The 14359-nt window shown below is 40.7% G+C and overlaps 1 protein-coding gene across 1 annotated transcript in view; it reads left to right on the forward strand.

Moving 5' to 3' along the window:
* The window catches only part of HPGDS (hematopoietic prostaglandin D synthase), a 164316-nt gene that overhangs the window by 113053 nt on the left and 36904 nt on the right, over positions 1-14359 (forward strand). Inside the window, exon 2 of the mRNA XM_075337093.1 lies at positions 3827-3967. Coding sequence (XP_075193208.1) covers positions 3835-3967 — 133 coding nt within the window. The 5' untranslated portion in view covers positions 3827-3834. The remainder of the gene's footprint in view (positions 1-3826; positions 3968-14359) is intronic.

Genomic DNA, 14359 nt, shown 5'->3' on the forward strand with positions numbered 1-14359 from the left:
CACGATCTGAAATTGGCATGCATCATATAAAAAGTGAAAATTCACAAATTTATTCCAACTGTACTACAATAAAAAAATGAGATTTTTAGCAAATAATTGATCAATTTTTTGAGCCACCCCTGCCAACGTCACGGCAAATCTCAATAGGGGGGTCCTACTCTACATTCTGTATTTCATGTGCCATGCGGCCTCCTAGATAAAGTTAAAAGCAGAACCATAATAGAGCACACATACCTGTAACCTGTATATAACCGCTTCTATGTTGCAAAAAAGGCACTTGTGGATAGAGACCAGCCCAGGTCCCAGCATGTGGAGCAAGCTCTGCACCATACCAGGACTATATCAGAACTGATCCTCCCAGTGCCAAATAGCAACCATTGATAAAGGCGGACCAGATCCAAGATGGTGCTTAATTAGCATTGCCTGTGGAAAGGGGTGAGGTAACTGAATCTGAACAGCTACCAACAGGGGGAATACAAAGCAAACCAAAATCAGGCGTGCATGGCATGGTGGTGACCGGCCACCAGAATTTGTAGCATAACTACGACCAAACAGAGAGAGAGGGGAGCCAGCACGATCTGAAATTGGCATGCATCATATAAAAAGTGAAAATTCACAAATTTATTCCAACTGTACTACAATAAAAAAATGAGATTTTTAGCAAATAATTGATCAATTTTTTGAGCCACCCCTGCCAACGTCACGGCAAATCTCAATAGGGGGGTCCTACTCTACATTCTGTATTTCATGTGCCATGCGGCCTCCTAGATAAAGTTAAAAGCAGAACCATAATAGAGCACACATACCTGTAACCTGTATATAACCGCTTCTATGTTGCAAAAAAGGCACTTGTGGATAGAGACCAGCCCAGGTCCCAGCATGTGGAGCAAGCTCAAAAAATTGATCAATTATTTGCTAAAAATCTCATTTTTTTATTATAGTACAGTTGGAATAAATTTGTAAATTTTCACTTTTTATATGATGCATGCCAATTTCAGATCGTGCTGGTTCCCTTTTTTTTCTCTATACAAAGAAAGTTGTACAAGATCAATCATCTATATTCCCTGGTATATTGGTTGAGCAGTGTTATGTACACTATATGGTTTTTTACTTATTTTTATTTTGTTGCTGTACCATTGTATTAGCAAAAGTACATGTGTCATGGTTCGCCTCCCCGTCCACATGGCTAGGGGGCGGAGCCTTCTCTCGGGCCTCACTTCTGGACCCTAGATGCCTTAAAAGCTGACATTTCCAGTGAACCAGCGCCGGCTATAAGCTTAGCACTGCTTTGCCTGTGATTGCTGGTCCTGTGAGTGATATCCTGATCTGTCTGCTCCTGTGCCCCCATGCCCTTGTCTGTGTTCTGTCCCCTGGTCGTCCCTCATGTCCTCTGTCCCCTCTCCTATTTCCCCACTCGGTTGCTTCCACCGGTACCGACCTTGGCCTGACTTTGACTCCGCTTCTGCTCGTTCCTCCGGTCCTGCTTCTGCCCGTACGGTGTTTGACCCAGCCTGCCTGACTATTCCTCGCATGCCCTGCAGCTCTGCTGTGAGGCAGCGTATGAGAACGCTGTGTATTTACTTCCTGGTTCTCGTTGCTCTGAGTAGTGTCTTCTGCTGCAGAGCTCTGGCTCCCCCTGGTGGCAGCATTACACATGAAAGTTTGTTTCAATAGAAGGTATTGCCAGAGCCAGTTTCAGATAAAGTGTGACCCTGGGCTAAAATGAAAAGTGGGGCCCCAAATGGTAAAATATTGCACCATAATACCATATATTTGGGGTGAATTTACACTAGCAGATTTCAGAGCATTAAATAAGCCTCAATCCTCCCACAGGCTGATGAAAAATGGTGACGAAACCATCTCTTATATATTGTTTTTTAATTATTTTATTGTAATAATGGTTGTAATTTCTGTGCAACTCACCTCAAGACTTCTAAATTTGGATTCTACGTGACTGGTAGAGGCACTAGGTTGATTTATTGTTTAGTTTTGTATTATAGGCAATGATTCCTTGGTATGCTAGATGCTCTTGCAACTTGGTTTTCAGTTGTTCTTGGGTTGCATCCCTGATTCAAGAGTCTTTCTGAAGCCACCAAGGTTTATATCTGTAGATTTCAAAAATATGCATTTGTAGCATTACAACACAGGTGAGGTGTTTGATTTATTTTTTTTTTATCTTTGTGGGGTGGATCCAACCCATTTTGGACAGTCAACTGGCTTCTGGTACAGAGATATCTCTATTTTACTGATCTGTAGCTTGATGATGTTATCCAAAACGTTTTACAATACAGCAGTAGATTAGTGTTTGTTGACAGTCAGATGAAACAGGTTAGTGTTCAGACTTAAATGTCCTCTTCGTTATTGGCTATTAAAGATAAACATATTGTTGCACCATTTTACTTCCCACTGCTGTTCAAGTCTTCTGTAAATATGTTATTACCAAACAGAGGAATTATTTTGTAAGTTTCACCACAGGATCCGCATCAATTCCTGTATTTGGAGTTTCTGATTCAGCTTCTTGTTCTACGTCATGTGGTCTGGCTTCTTGAACAAGTAATTATAACTTCTAGGATTGCTACTTCCTGTCACATGGAGTTTTGTTCAAAATTCGCCAAGGGTCATGGTGGTATCAGACGCTGTTCACACCACAGATTCTGACAAGCCACACTATGGTTTCTCTGGAGCTTTTGAGTTACACAAGCTGGCTCAGGCATCAACCAGCTGTGTGCTCATTAATGGTTAGGCTAGCAAGAGTTAATCTCTGCTAGCCTGCTGGTTACCTTTAGAATCACATGTTGTTGGAAACCAATCACATTTACTCCCTGCCTTTTTCAGATGGTGGAATCTAGCTTCCCATGCTGACTATAGCTTACTGCTGTGTGCTGGTGTGTCCCAGTCCTGCTGGTGATTATATTGCGTGGAGTACTCATTGTCTTGTTGTTGTTTCTTACCTGCTCTTATTCCACCCCCCAACCTCTTATTAACCATACAATTTTAAGAAAAAACATGAAACCCATGTTAAAACATGCTGCCACTAAAAAATAGTTTGTAATCAAGCGGAAGTGAGTTTTTATATGCAGCTACCAAAAAATGTGTGCACGGTTGTATGCATTCAACAAAAATCAGAAAAAGACCAAAAAAGACCTATTGTATAATACAAAATTGTCTTATACGTTTGTGTGAGCATGCTGTGAGATAGTTTTGGTTTCCTCTGTCTCTCTGTTGGTTTTATCACACTCTTGTCCTGCCCATCCCTGGGGTGGGTGGGAGAGGGTTATAAGATGGTCAGGAGCTGGTCAGGAGTAGTGCCAGGAAGGTAGCTCAGACAGCTCCACATTCAGGGGTATTTCTGAGATCAGGGATAACCAGGGCTCCCCTAGCCTGAGGGCCAGTCTAGGAGCCCTGATTCCCTGCTATACCCATAGTCACATCGGGACACTTCCAAAAGATGGAACGACAATTCCTATTCTCATCATCTCTTAATCAAATATTTGCATATTTAAATTCCCAGGGAAAAATTGCTAGAAGTCTGCATATGTTGGCTTGGCACTCCCAATGAGGAGAAACCTTACTCCTTAGACCCCTGTGCTGAGGTCTCAAAGCCAGCCAAATCCGTTCTCCTGCGAGCAACGCTTCTAGTTGCACCATGCAACCTATACCAACTTTGGTTACAACCTCCGTACCTGCTTAATGTTTCTCAAGTACAACAAGTAATTACTGTAAAATAGTTTAAAGTATGTCTCTAAAGTATAAAATGGTCTACTTTCTCATATGTTATGTGAAATTACAGCAATCCTTATGTGGCTATGTATTTCTTCTGTTGCAGGACTGATCATGCCGAATTACAAGCTGACCTATTTCAATTTCAGAGGCAGAGCCGAGATTCTCCGTTATCTATTTGCCTACACAAACACAGAGTATGAAGACCATCGAATTGAGTATAAAGATTGGCCCACGCACAAAGACAGTAAGTTCTGAAGCCTAATTTATTATATTCCAGAGCTAAAGTACTTGGATTTAATTTGGAATTGAATGTATTTCTGAAAAAGCTACATAAGTAACTGTCAGTCTTTCACAAATACATTCACAGATATATTGAATACCTGATGAAGAACATCTTGAACTATTGCTTCAGATGCAAAATATCTTTATACTGTTAGCCCATAGATTGAATTAGTATATACTGAGTCCTCCATAATTGATACCTTTTAAATGGCTAACTAAAAGGATAACAAGTAAGAAGCTTTTGAGCCTACTTCATGGGATATTTTATTAATTCCCTCTCTACATATGTCATAGTGGTACAACTTGTTCTGCAGGTACTTCCTGCAAATGGACATTTCTGTACCTAATGTTTGTGCAGCCACTGGAGCTGTGCTCACACAATCACTGCCAGCACCACCTCTGGCAATTTAAGCCTCTTAAATGTCGTGATTAAAAGCGATCAACACATTTAGATAGTTGATAACTATGAGTCATTTTCACTAAATTAAGAATTGCAAATTTTATTAATTATATATACATACAAGGAAATACAAATTTTCTAAAGATCCTAACAATACATACAACAGAAGATGAGACAACATACAGTGGGTACGGAAAGTATTCAGGCTCATTTAAATTTTTCACTCTGTTTCGTTACAGCCATTTGGTAAATTCAAAAAAGTTCATTGTTTTCTCATTAATGTATACCCTGCACCCCATCTTGACAGAAAAAACCCCCAGAAATGTAGAAATTTTTGAAAATTTATTACAACAATAACTGAAATATCACATGGTCATAAGTATTCAGACCCTTTGCTCAGTATTGAGTAGAAACACTCTTTTGAGCTAGTACAGCCATGAGTCTTCTTGGGAATGATGCAACAGGTTTTTCACACCTGGATTTGGGGATCCTCTGCCATTCTTCGTAGCAAATCCTCTCCAGTTCTGTCAGGTTGAATGATGAACGTTGGTGGACAGCCATTTTCAGGTCTCTCCAGAGATGCTCAATTGGGTTTAGGTCAGGGCTCTGGCTGGGCCAGTCAAGAATGGTCATAGAGTTGTTCTGAAGCCACTCCTTTGTTATTTTTGCTGTGTGCTTAGGGTCATTGTCTTGTTGGAAGGTGAACCTTCGACCAAGTCTGAGGTCAAGAGCACTCTGGAAGATGTTTTTTCTCCAGGATATCTCTGTACTTTACTGCATTCATTTTCCTTCAATTGCAACCAGTCATCGTGTACCTGCAGCTTAAAAACACATGATGCTGCCACAACCATGTTTCACTGTTGTGATTGTATTGGTTACTTGATGAGCAGTGCCTGGTTTTCTCCACAAATACCACTTAGAATTATCACCAAAAAGTTATATCTCCATCTCTTCAGACCAGAGAATCTTATTTATCATAGTCTGGGAGTCCTTATGTGTTTTCTTGCTTTTTTTTTTTGCAAACTGCATGTGGGCTTTCATATATCTTGCACTAAGGAGAATCTTCTGTTGGGCCACTCTGCCATAAAGGCCTGACTGGGGGAGTACTGCAGTGATATACTGCAGTTTCCCACCTCCCTACTGCATCTCTGGAGCTCAGCCACAGTGATCTTGGGGTTCTTCTTTACCTGTCACCAAGGCTCTTCTCCCATGATTGCTCACTTTGGCTGGCTGGCCAGGTCTAGCAAGAGTTCTGGTGGTCCTAAACTTCTTCCATTTAAGGATTATGGAGGCCACTGTGCTCTTAGGAACCTTGAGTAGTGCAGAAATTCTTTTGTAACCTTGGCCAGATCTGTGCCTTGCCACAATTCTGTCTCTGATCTCCTTGGGCAGTTCCTTTGACCTCATGATTCTCATTTGGTCTGACATGCACTGTGAGCTGTGAGGTCTTATATATACTGGTGTGTGTCGTTCCAAATCAAGTCCTATCAGTTTAATTAAACACAGCTAGACTCCAAGGAAGAAGTAGAACCATCTCAAGGAGGATCACAAGGAAATGGACAGCATGTGAGTTATATATGAGTGTCTGAGCAAAGGGTCTGAATACTTATGACAATGTGATATTTCAGTTTTTCTTGTTTAAAAAATTTGCAAAAATGTCTACATTTCTGGGGGGGGGGGTTTCTGTCAAGATGGGGTGCAGAGTATATATTCATGAGAAAAAAAAATAACTTTTTTGAATTCACCAATTAACTGCAATGAAACAAAGAGTGAAAAATTTAAAGGGGCCTGAATACTTTCTGTACTCAATGTATAACATTACTATGTAGTAATTTACAGCATTCCAAGCCCACAGATTTAAAAGGCATGCTATTGTTTTAGCTAGCTTGAGTTGGCAACAATGGTGCATGTATTTGTAGAATTACTGCCTAATTCCCTGCTGCTAATAATACACACTTTTTTTTAGCTCCCAACCAATATGAGCAATTAATAAATACATCTGTTTAACTACTGCTAGTCAGCATATGTAACAGTGCTCAGTCCGAAAGTGCAAGTAATTAATACAGATATTAACCATTAAATGTGGCATACATAATAAAGTATATTGGCAATACCTTACATAATATATGCAGCAACAACATAAACTGAGCAAGTAAATGTCAATGCTTGTAAACCTGCCATATCCTGAATAAGGAAATCCACAAATGTCGAATATATGGTGTAATCTTAATTCTTACCCATAGTAGGTTTTGAACTCCCAACCTTTTGCTCCTGACATGTGTTTCGCCTGGAAATACTTTTTCAAGGGGCATGGTTGTGTTTCCTAGGTTAGCAATTAAATAGCATTTACACTTACCTCCTCTTTGAATGTGTAGTGAAGGTTGAGTCATGCTCCATGCCTACCCAGGCTTTTTTCAGAAACCTGTTTAGATTCCCCTACCATGTGTTTCAGAAAGACATATTATCACTGGCTGGCATTGATGGAGCCACAAGAACACAACACATCTCTTGAACTGTGTCTCCAAGCCTCTAACCTTCCATGCTACTACAATAATTATAGAAGAAAGCAGTGGAAAAAATCCAGCTGGACTCCAAAGGGATAAATAAAAATGCTTCTTTATTTGTATCAACTCGATTAAAAATATATATCCATTTCTCAAGTAAAGACACCGGCTTGTTCACACTGATGCATGGCAGATGTATACTACTACGCGTTTCGGCGGAACACCTTCCTCAGGTCATAGTCAGTACAAGATTAAGAGGATATTTATAAATGTTTTTCCTGAGCAGCGAAGTAACTCACATGTTCTCAATAAATTAATTATATAGGGGAGTATACGCTGCTCAGGTAAAATCACAAATTCATAAGAAAAAAGTACAAAAAGACCATGAAGTATTTGTCTAACCATAAATTACATAGGTATCCATCCAGATAAAGTAAAGAAAAAATATATATATATCAATTAGCATTTAAGTATGAAAATCTCATAAATATACATATCCTTTTTTCTTTCTTTTTTTTCTTTTCTTTTGCTTTTCCATAAATGGACATGAAATTCAATAGACACAATAAAACCCCACTCTATAGATGTAAATAATCACATTCGTTTGTCAAAACACATTATAGGAAGCAAGATATATAAAAAGGACATTGCCCACAGGTATATGAAGAGAGAGAGAGAGGTTGTATTAGCCTCGCAGTTGTCAGACAAAAAAAAAAAAAAAAGTTAAATTTCTCTCTTTTTCAAAAGCCTCAATAGCATAAGATCAAATCATGTCTGCTATTTAATCCCTTTGGGAGGCGGGTATCCAACATAAAAATCCACCGACTTTCATGATTAAGTAGCTTTCTCCTATAGTCGCCTCCTCTCAATGGTTTAAAAACCTTCTCTATACCCTTAAATTTAAAGGCTGTCAAATTGCCCTTGTGGACTGTGGCAAAATGTCTAGATACCGCAGAGATGCCAATGGTATTAGCGTTCACTGAGTCGGACATGTGCTTACGTATACGTTTTTTAAGTGGCCCCACTGTACAGCCTACGTACTGAATCTGGCATTGTTCACATTCTATCAGATATACCACATGATCACTATTACAGTTAATGAAAGTATTAATGTTAAAGCTATTACCATTGTGGAAAGATACAAAGGTATCACTCTTGCTAACAAAACTGCAGCATTTACATTTAGCGGCACCGCACTTAAAAATACCTTTGACTTCTAACCACGTGGTAGATCTGACAGGCCGTGTTGAGACAAATGTGCTAGGAGACAAAATACTCTGCAAAGTGGGAGCCTTTCTGGCAACAAATCTAACTGCATTCTTGCTCATAATTTCCTTCAGTCTCTGATCTTGGTTCAACAGAGGTAAGTATTTTTTTATGATATTTTTTATACTGTCAAATTGATCACTGAATTGCGTAGAGAAGGTAATAAAACAATTATCGTTGTCCCTCTGTTTAGATTTGTCGGCAAGGAGGTCTACTCTATTTACTCTATCAACTATATGCTCTGCTCTGTCTAGTACCACCCACCCAGGATAATCTCGTGCTCTGAGTCTGTCTTTAACCCTTTGTGCCTCTTTTTTGTATGTAGCTGGGCTGGAACTATTTCTCTTAGTACGGATCAATTCTCCCACTGGAATATTTCTCAGAACATGTTTAGGATGGCAGGAAGATGCATTCAGTGTGTTATTAGTGGCCAGAGGTTTCCTAAAGGGAGAAATACATACTCTATTGTCTTTAATGGAGAATTCACTGTATACAGTACTAATTCACCTTTTTTTAGTGATATTTTGTGGCTGGGGAGATACATAGATGACATGTTACTCGTATGGAGGAGCACAGAATCCAGAGCTGAGGAATTGTTTTCATATTTGGATAATAATGAGTTCAATCTGAAATTCACACACAATATACATAAAACAAAAATTAATTTTTTGGACATTGAATTCTCCATTAAAGACAATAGAGTATGTATTTCTCCCTTTAGGAAACCTCTGGCCACTAATAACACACTGAATGCATCTTCCTGCCATCCTAAACATGTTCTGAGAAATATTCCAGTGGGAGAATTGATCCGTACTAAGAGAAATAGTTCCAGCCCAGCTACATACAAAAAAGAGGCACAAAGGGTTAAAGACAGACTCAGAGCACGAGATTATCCTGGGTGGGTGGTACTAGACAGAGCAGAGCATATAGTTGATAGAGTAAATAGAGTAGACCTCCTTGCCGACAAATCTAAACAGAGGGACAACGATAATTGTTTTATTACCTTCTCTACGCAATTCAGTGATCAATTTGACAGTATAAAAAATATCATAAAAAAATACTTGCCTCTGTTGAACCAAGATCAGAGACTGAAGGAAATTATGAGCAAGAATGCAGTTAGATTTGTTGCCAGAAAGGCTCCCACTTTGCAGAGTATTTTGTCTCCTAGCACATTTGTCTCAACACGGCCTGTCAGATCTACCACGTGGTTAGAAGTCAAAGGTATTTTTAAGTGCGGTGCCGCTAAATGTAAATGCTGCAGTTTTGTTAGCAAGAGTGATACCTTTGTATCTTTCCACAATGGTAATAGCTTTAACATTAATACTTTCATTAACTGTAATAGTGATCATGTGGTATATCTGATAGAATGTGAACAATGCCAGATTCAGTACGTAGGCTGTACAGTGGGGCCACTTAAAAAACGTATACGCAAGCACATGTCCGACTCAGTGAACGCTAATACCATTGGCATCTCTGCGGTATCTAGACATTTTGCCACAGTTCACAAGGGCAATTTGACAGCCTTTAAATTTAAGGGTATAGAGAAGGTTTTTAAACCATTGAGAGGAGGCGACTATAGGAGAAAGCTACTTAATCATGAAAGTCGGTGGATTTTTATGTTGGATACCCGCCTCCCAAAGGGATTAAATAGTAGACATGATTTGATCTTATGCTATTGAGGCTTTTGAAAAAGAGAGAAATTTAACCTTTTTTTTTTTTTCTTTGGCTGACAACTGCGAGGCTAATACAACCTCTCTCTCTCTCTTCATATACCTGTGGGCAATGTCCTTTTTATATATCTTGCTTCCTATAATGTGTTTTGACAAACGAATGTGATTATTTACATCTATAAAGTAGGGTTTTATTGTGTCTATTGATTTTCATGTCCATTTATGGAAAAGGAAAAGAAAAGGAAAAAAAAGAAAGAAAAAAGGATATGTATATTTATGAGATTTTCATACTTAAATGCTAATTGATATATATATTTTTTCTTTACTTTATCTGAATGGATACCTATGTAATTTATGGTTAGACAAATACTTCGTGGTCTTTTTGTACTTTTTTCTTGTGAATTTGTGATTTTACCTGAGCAGCGTATACTCCCCTATATAATTAATTTACTGAGAACATGTGAGTTACTTCGTTGCTCAGGAAAAACATTTATAAATATCCTCTTAATCTTGTACTGACTATGACCTGAGGAAGGCGTTCCGCCGAAACGCGTAGTAGTATACATCTGCCATGCATCAGTGTGAACAAGCCGGTGTCTTTACTTGAGAAATGGATATATATTTTTAATCGAGTTGATACAAATAAAGAAGCATTTTTATTTATCTCTTTGGAGTCCAGCTGGATTTTTTCCACTGCTTCTTCTATTATCTTCCCGGCTTGCTGCCGTAATCCGTGCCGAACCAGAGGGGACTAACAGGAGGATATATTCAGGCTTGTCTCTGCAGTGGTGAGCGGTTTTGTTCCTTTTTTGTACTTGTACAATAATTATAGTCACCATAATAAATTGAGTGGATTTATCAGGTCAGAGTACAGCACATTTATACCATAAAGCATATCTCCCCTATCTGTCTATCACTCAAACACACTCCAGAACCACGTAGCCCAAATTTCTACGGAAAGTTCCCTCCCAAACATTATACAAACAAAAATGGAGGGTGAAGGATAGAGAAAAAAGTTAGAGAATTATAATTACTCCTTTGCAATTATTCGGGTATGTCCTTAGGTGTAGCAATCCAGTAAGGAAAGAGTCCTACAGTTCAGCACCACAAATTCAGTCCATTTAACATCACAGGGAAAGCCCCATCATCCAGTCCGCAGGGACTGTTCCTCTGATGCCTTAACATGGTTGGACTCAAATGAAAAGTCAGACATATGGACTCATGGCAACCACCCTGAGCCGGGCCGGATACAGCATGAAATAAGGAATCTGCTAATTTCATAGTTTCCGCTTTATGTCCCAAAATTATGGCCTTCTTTTTTTTTTTTTTTTTTATGAACCTCCAATGACAAATCAGGATATAAAATTTTCCATCCATCAATGGTCAGTGCAGAATGATGACTAGCTTTGCATAGTATAAGGTTATGGTCCTTTTGAAGTTGCAGTAATTTAATCAGAAAAGGTTTTGGAAGTGCGCCAGAAGGTAAAGATCTCGTAGGGATCCAGTGTGCCATCAAAATTGCAAAGAATGGGAAAAGATCATTTTTTGCCCTAAAAAATTTGTTAAAATCAGCCAAGACTCAAAAAACCCTCCAAAAAAACAGCCCTACGCTTTTTGAGGTATTCCCACCAGGCGCAAATTATTTCTCTGAAGCTTGTGTGACGCCCTGGCCGGGTCAGGTAGTCACAAATAGGGCCCCGCATTACACCTTTCCCTCACAGGTAACACACAGCCAATCTTTAAAAACCCTAGTCACCCCCCTAAGGACTTGATAGACACACCATGGGGCGGAACCAGGCGGTTGGAAGATGCCCACCTTGAAGTTTTAGCCAGCCCGGGGTGGGAAAAGTTGAGTTAAGTCAGATCAGTTGTAGAGTTCAAGGAGAGTGGAGGTCAGGCCTGTGTATGGGCCTGAAGGCAAACTGACAGGTACCAGGGTAGGAGGTAGACGGCGGTCTCCATCTGCAGGAGCCGGAAAGACGGCTAGGTGGAACCGAGGTGGACCGGGACAGGGTTGTAGCCCACCGGTATCGACCCAGGGAACCAACTCGGAAACCGGAGCACAAAGGGGGGAACTCAGACCCTGAAGCTAGGCCCATAAGCGACTGGAACTAGTTAATTAACTGATTGAGGCCAGGACTAGAGGTCCTGTCCCATCCAAAGTCCCGACTGAAGGCAACAGCCCACCGAGGGGGATAAAAGGCCACCGCTACGGCTCAGAGATCCCACGGGCCAGCGTCTGCAGGCAAAGGTCTCCTTAAGCCACATCCAGCCGGGAGCAGACTTCTGGAGTTGCAAGCACAGGCAGTCTACCATTCTAAACAGGTACAGGAGAAAGACAGAGACCACCAGCCGGGTGGGGGAACCCGAACGCAGCCGGCTGCGGGCACCGACCACCATCATCTTGGTTCACCAGAGACTTGTGTGTTTACTAATAGTGAGTATATCAGCACCCTCCGGTCGCCCATCTCCCTGCACAACCAAACCCCCAACGGGTTCCGGGGCCACCATCCCTACCCACGGAGGGGTTAACAACTTGCTGCGCAACATCTCCCCCGGGTGCCCCGTAACTGCAGCGGTGGTGTCCAATATCACCACACACTGTGGGTGGTGTCACGAACTCCGTACGGCCCAGCCCGTACATATACGTCCTACATCCACCATCCCATCACTCCCCTTTTCATTTGAAGTGACCGTGAGGCCCCCGGGACCCTCGAGCCACCCACAAAAAGGCTGGATCCTAGCAGCTCGGCTGCTGCGAGCGGGTCGGTACACTTGTTTATCAGATCAACCTTTCATTATGGAGATTATTGATGTCCTTGCATTCCTTTCAAGATCTTTTTATACAGAAGGCAGGGCAACTGGTCTTCTATTCCACTCACTCTCTGATCCAATTCTGATCCAATTCTGTAACTTTTATTTTAGTTTTTTTGTATGTCCTCTCTGATAAGGGCACTATCCTAGTCCCCTTCCCCCCCCCACGTGGTTTGTCAGCGTTTCTAGTGTAGATCCACAGGATTTAACTTCAGCTAGCACATTCTGTAAAATAGGTTCTACTGCAGGGTTCCTGCTCTCATAGGGCTCCTACAGGCTGGATAACTTGACTGTCCCTCTGTGTGTGCTTCTGAGGGGGCTGCAAAATCTTCCCTGAAGTTTCAACCTGCACCTTCTCCTCAGCCACTGGTACCTGCTGCTGAACAGGGGTCCCCTCCTTCACAATCCAGTCCTTGGCACGCCTTTTGAAAAATGCCCCTGCCTCTGTTTCCTCTTCTTCTGACCTGTCTCTCACTGATGCAGAGGATGACGGTACTTCTTCAAACATGGCACTGCTGTCCTGTGCATCAGTATGCCTGCTCTCTGCCATGTTCTTGTGGGGTCATCTTTGGGTCTGCAGCACTATGGCTCTCTCCAGGAGCCACCCCTCCCACTTTCCTTCCTCCCCAGGTTCAGTACAAAGAATTAGCAGTATTGATGGGCAAACCCGATCTAAAAAGTGTAGCCACCTGCATAATATTAGAAATTAAAAATGAAAAAGAGAGAAGATAAAGAAGATTAAACCAGGATAGTTATACTTACCGACCTTCTCCGCAGCTGCTTCTGGGTCTGATCATTAGCCCTCATACAAACTTGCTGCTTTCCCCACCCACAGTCAGTTCTGGCGTGTGTGATTGGTTGCAGTCATACCACGCTCCTATTCTGTAAGACAGCATTTGTGATTGGCTGGAATTAGAAACTCTGTCTGCGTCCCTATAGTATTATAAAATAAATTTAAAAAATGACGTAGGGTCACCCATATTGTGATACCCAATGCAGATAAATTGTATTGGGTATAAAATGCAGGCTGCCATCTGCAGCACTCAGCCATGCGTGACACCTTGGCTGTGTATCAAAATTGGAGGTACCCTATGCAGCTTTTTTTATTATCTATTTAAATCATTACAAACAAAAAGGCGTACGGTCCCCCCAATTTTGATGCCGAGATGGGGGCTGGTATTCTTAGCCTGGGGAGGCCCATGGTTATTGCCCCCCCCAGCTAAAAAAAAGCAGGCAGCAGTCAGACAATTGTCACATCCATTAGATGTTTTTTTTAACATTGCCACTGTCACATTGGCATGATAATATGAGAAGGTGAATATGCAAAAAATCCATACATGAGTGAAAAAAAAAAATATGTATGTGTGTATATATATATACCGTATATATATATATATATATATATATATATATATATATATATATATACTAGCTGTACTACCCAGCTTTGCCCGGATTAATAACTGCTGTTAACAAAATAGAATGTATTAACAAAAATGTATTCTGCACACAAAAACCAGAAAACAAATAGATATAAATGTAATTATTAAAAGGCAAAAACTAAGCTTATAGAAGCATTTCGTAACATATATTTCATCCCCACAGATATTCACCACAGATTTAACTAAATTGGCCAAGTAATGTGCTCCATCTGTCTCTTTCCAGGTCTGTCTCTTTCCAGGTCTGTCTCCAGGTCTGTC

Source organism: Anomaloglossus baeobatrachus, chromosome 1, assembly GCF_048569485.1.
Source record: "Anomaloglossus baeobatrachus isolate aAnoBae1 chromosome 1, aAnoBae1.hap1, whole genome shotgun sequence".
Taxonomy (NCBI): Eukaryota; Metazoa; Chordata; class Amphibia; order Anura; family Aromobatidae; genus Anomaloglossus; species Anomaloglossus baeobatrachus.